This window comes from Dipodomys ordii, unplaced genomic scaffold (genome assembly GCF_000151885.1).
Source record: "Dipodomys ordii isolate 6190 unplaced genomic scaffold, Dord_2.0 Scaffold108, whole genome shotgun sequence".
NCBI lineage: Eukaryota > Metazoa > Chordata > Mammalia > Rodentia > Heteromyidae > Dipodomys > Dipodomys ordii.
The window spans coordinates 700,853-703,420 of NW_012267324.1; the positions used below are offsets into that span (position 1 = coordinate 700,853).

General features: G+C 63.9%; 1 protein-coding gene across 1 annotated transcript in view; it reads left to right on the forward strand.

Moving 5' to 3' along the window:
* Positions 1 to 745: 745 nt before the first annotated feature.
* Positions 746 to 2,568, forward strand: part of Nr2f6 (nuclear receptor subfamily 2, group F, member 6) — a gene marked incomplete at its 5' end in the record, with an annotated part of 3,338 nt that continues 1,515 nt past the window's right edge. Inside the window, one exon of the mRNA XM_013028292.1 lies at positions 746 to 1,053. Within this exon, the coding sequence (XP_012883746.1) occupies positions 746 to 1,053 (308 nt within the window). The remainder of the gene's footprint in view (positions 1,054 to 2,568) is intronic.

The following is a 2,568-nucleotide window of genomic DNA, read 5'->3' on the forward strand; positions in this document are numbered from 1 at the left end:
CCCGAGGCCGCCTGGCGCCGTGGAGGCCAGGGCTCCGGGCAGCGCCGTGGGCGGCCAGCCCCAGGGGCGCCCAGCGGAGCTGACACACGCCCCCATTCCAGAGCTGGGGAAGTTGAGGCAGAGGCTGGGGGTGCGCCCCCCAGGACAGAGGACCCGGACGGCGGGGGGCTGTCCCGGCCGGTTCCACGCCGCCGCCCAGGCCCTCCCCTCGCTGCTCCGGGCTTTGTTCCTGGACTTGGGGCCCCATCCTGGCCGGAACCCCAGCCCCGTCCCCGGACTCCCGGCGCATGTTGGGGTCCCCAGGCCCTGTGCGTCCTGTGGAAAGTGTGGGGGGGCACTCCAGCCTCCGGGCACCCTGCGCCGCAGTGGCAGGATGCGCACACACGGGCCGGGGGCATCGGAACACAGGGTCAGGTCTTCAGCCTGGGGCTGGCCGCGGAGGAGGCCAGGTGCCCCCCCATTTCCTCATTCCTCCCTTGCTTCTTGGCACCCCTGCCGGGACCCCTAGACAAGTGGTACTCCCCACCCTCTGCTGGAAATGCCTTTCCCCTCCCCCAACTCCTGTTCATCCTGCAAAACCCAGTTCCACTGTGTGCTCACAAACTTTGTCCCATGGACTCATGCATCCCGCGGGGCCCACTCCCGTCGTCGTCCTCTGCACACCTGTCCCAGCCAAGGAGCTTGGGGGCAGAGGGGGGGGGCATGGGCTCAGCCCTGGCCTCTGCCCCCCCCCCAGGTCCAGCCAGGGAGTGGAGGGGGAGGAGTGGGGGGGGAGCCAGGGTTCACAAAGCCCGGGTCTCTGTCCCTATCCAGGTCCAACCGGGACTGCCAGATCGACCAGCACCACCGGAACCAGTGCCAGTACTGCCGCCTTAAGAAGTGCTTCCGGGTGGGCATGCGGAAGGAGGGTGAGTGGGGCGGGGCCGGCGCCACCGACCTCGCTACCCTGCCCGCCGATCTGGCCCTGGGCAGCAGGGATCTGTTAGGTTCTGTGGGGGCCTCCTGGCTTGTGCCCAGGCCCCCCGGCTCACCGGCCCCCAGCCCCACACCGTGGTGCCTCCTTCCCGGCAGCCATGTGTTTTCTTACCTCTCGTGCTCGCTCTCCACCCTTCACCCCTGCTTTCCGTGTTTGCCCAGGGCAGGAACTCAGGCAGATTAAGGCAAAAGGTGGCCGGTGCTTTCTCCTGACTGAGGGCTGCCGGAGGTCCAGCCTCCGGCCCTGCCCAGGGGGCTGAGGGGACCCCGCATGTTCGGGGCCTGGGCTAGGATCCTGCCATCACGCCCTGACCTCCTGCAGAGCCCAGAGCTATCACAGGCCTTTGGAGGCATGGGGCGGGTCCACCCTGTGGACGAGCCCCAGGCCTGTGCTGAGGTGTCCTGGGCCAGTCCGGCCTGTCTTCCCAGTGTCCAACCCGAGACTCTTCTGCTTTAAAGATGGCTTCTTCTCAAGAAGCTGCGAAAGGCTCCTCTTAAACAGCCAGGCAGGGTGGTACGTGCCTGTAATCCTAGGGTTGGAGGCTGAGGTAGGAGGACCACAGATTCAAGGCCGTACACTACCAGCAAGCCTGTCTCAGACGAGGCCCCACTCATGACATCTCTGCATCCCTTTACACTTGAGGGCAACTGTCTGTCCTGGCTCCCCGGCCCCCCTTGGGTTGAAGGCCCCGGCAGACCTCACATCAGGGCCTAGGCTCCAGACTCGGAGTCCCAACTCAGGGCCTTTATTTAATTTTTTGGTCTGTCTTGGGGCTTGAACTCTGGGCCTGGGCGCTGTCCCTCAGCTCAAGGCGAGCGCTCTACCGCTTAAGCCACAGCACCACTTCCGGTTTTCTGGTGGCTTATTGGTAATAAGAGTCTCGTGGACTTTCCTTCCCCAGGCTGGCTTTGAATGGCGATCCTCAGATCACAGCCTCCTGAGTAGCTAGGATGACAGGCGTGAGCCACTGGCATCCGGCTGCTTCTCCCCTTTATTTGCACCACACCCCTGGCCCCATCATTTACTCCGGGCAGGGCAGTGCAGGCCCCCTGGGCCGGGTGCTCTTGTCCTTGCTTTGTCTGTGTCCTGGCCCTGGGCCTGGCCCTTGAACTCGGGGCCTGGGCGCACACTGCCCCTTACCTTTTTCCACTCAGAGCTGGCTCTCTACTACTTGAGCTGCAGCTTCACTTTGGGCTTTTTGGTGGTTTGAGTTGGCGATGGGACTTTGCTGCCTGGGCTGATGAGGCACCTCTTTAACCCTTGTGTAGAATACAGATAGGGAGGGAGGGAGGGAGCTTCTAACAAGCAGACTCCATCCTCCGCTGCTTAAACACCTCCTCCAACTCCTTACTCCTCCAGTTTCAGCTGCTTTTTTTTTTTTTACTGGTGGGGAGACTGAGGCACAGAGCTCATGAGCAGGGCTGTGCACCGGTGGGAGAGCCAGGGAAGGGCTTTGAGCTCCCCGGGTTGGTCTGAATGAGGAGAGATGGGAATGAGGAGGGAGCAGTGAGCGCAAAGGCCCTGGGGTGGGGCGGAACCGCGGGGCCCTGAGCTGGGCCTGGGGGGGGGGAATTAACTGGGCCCCGGCGGGG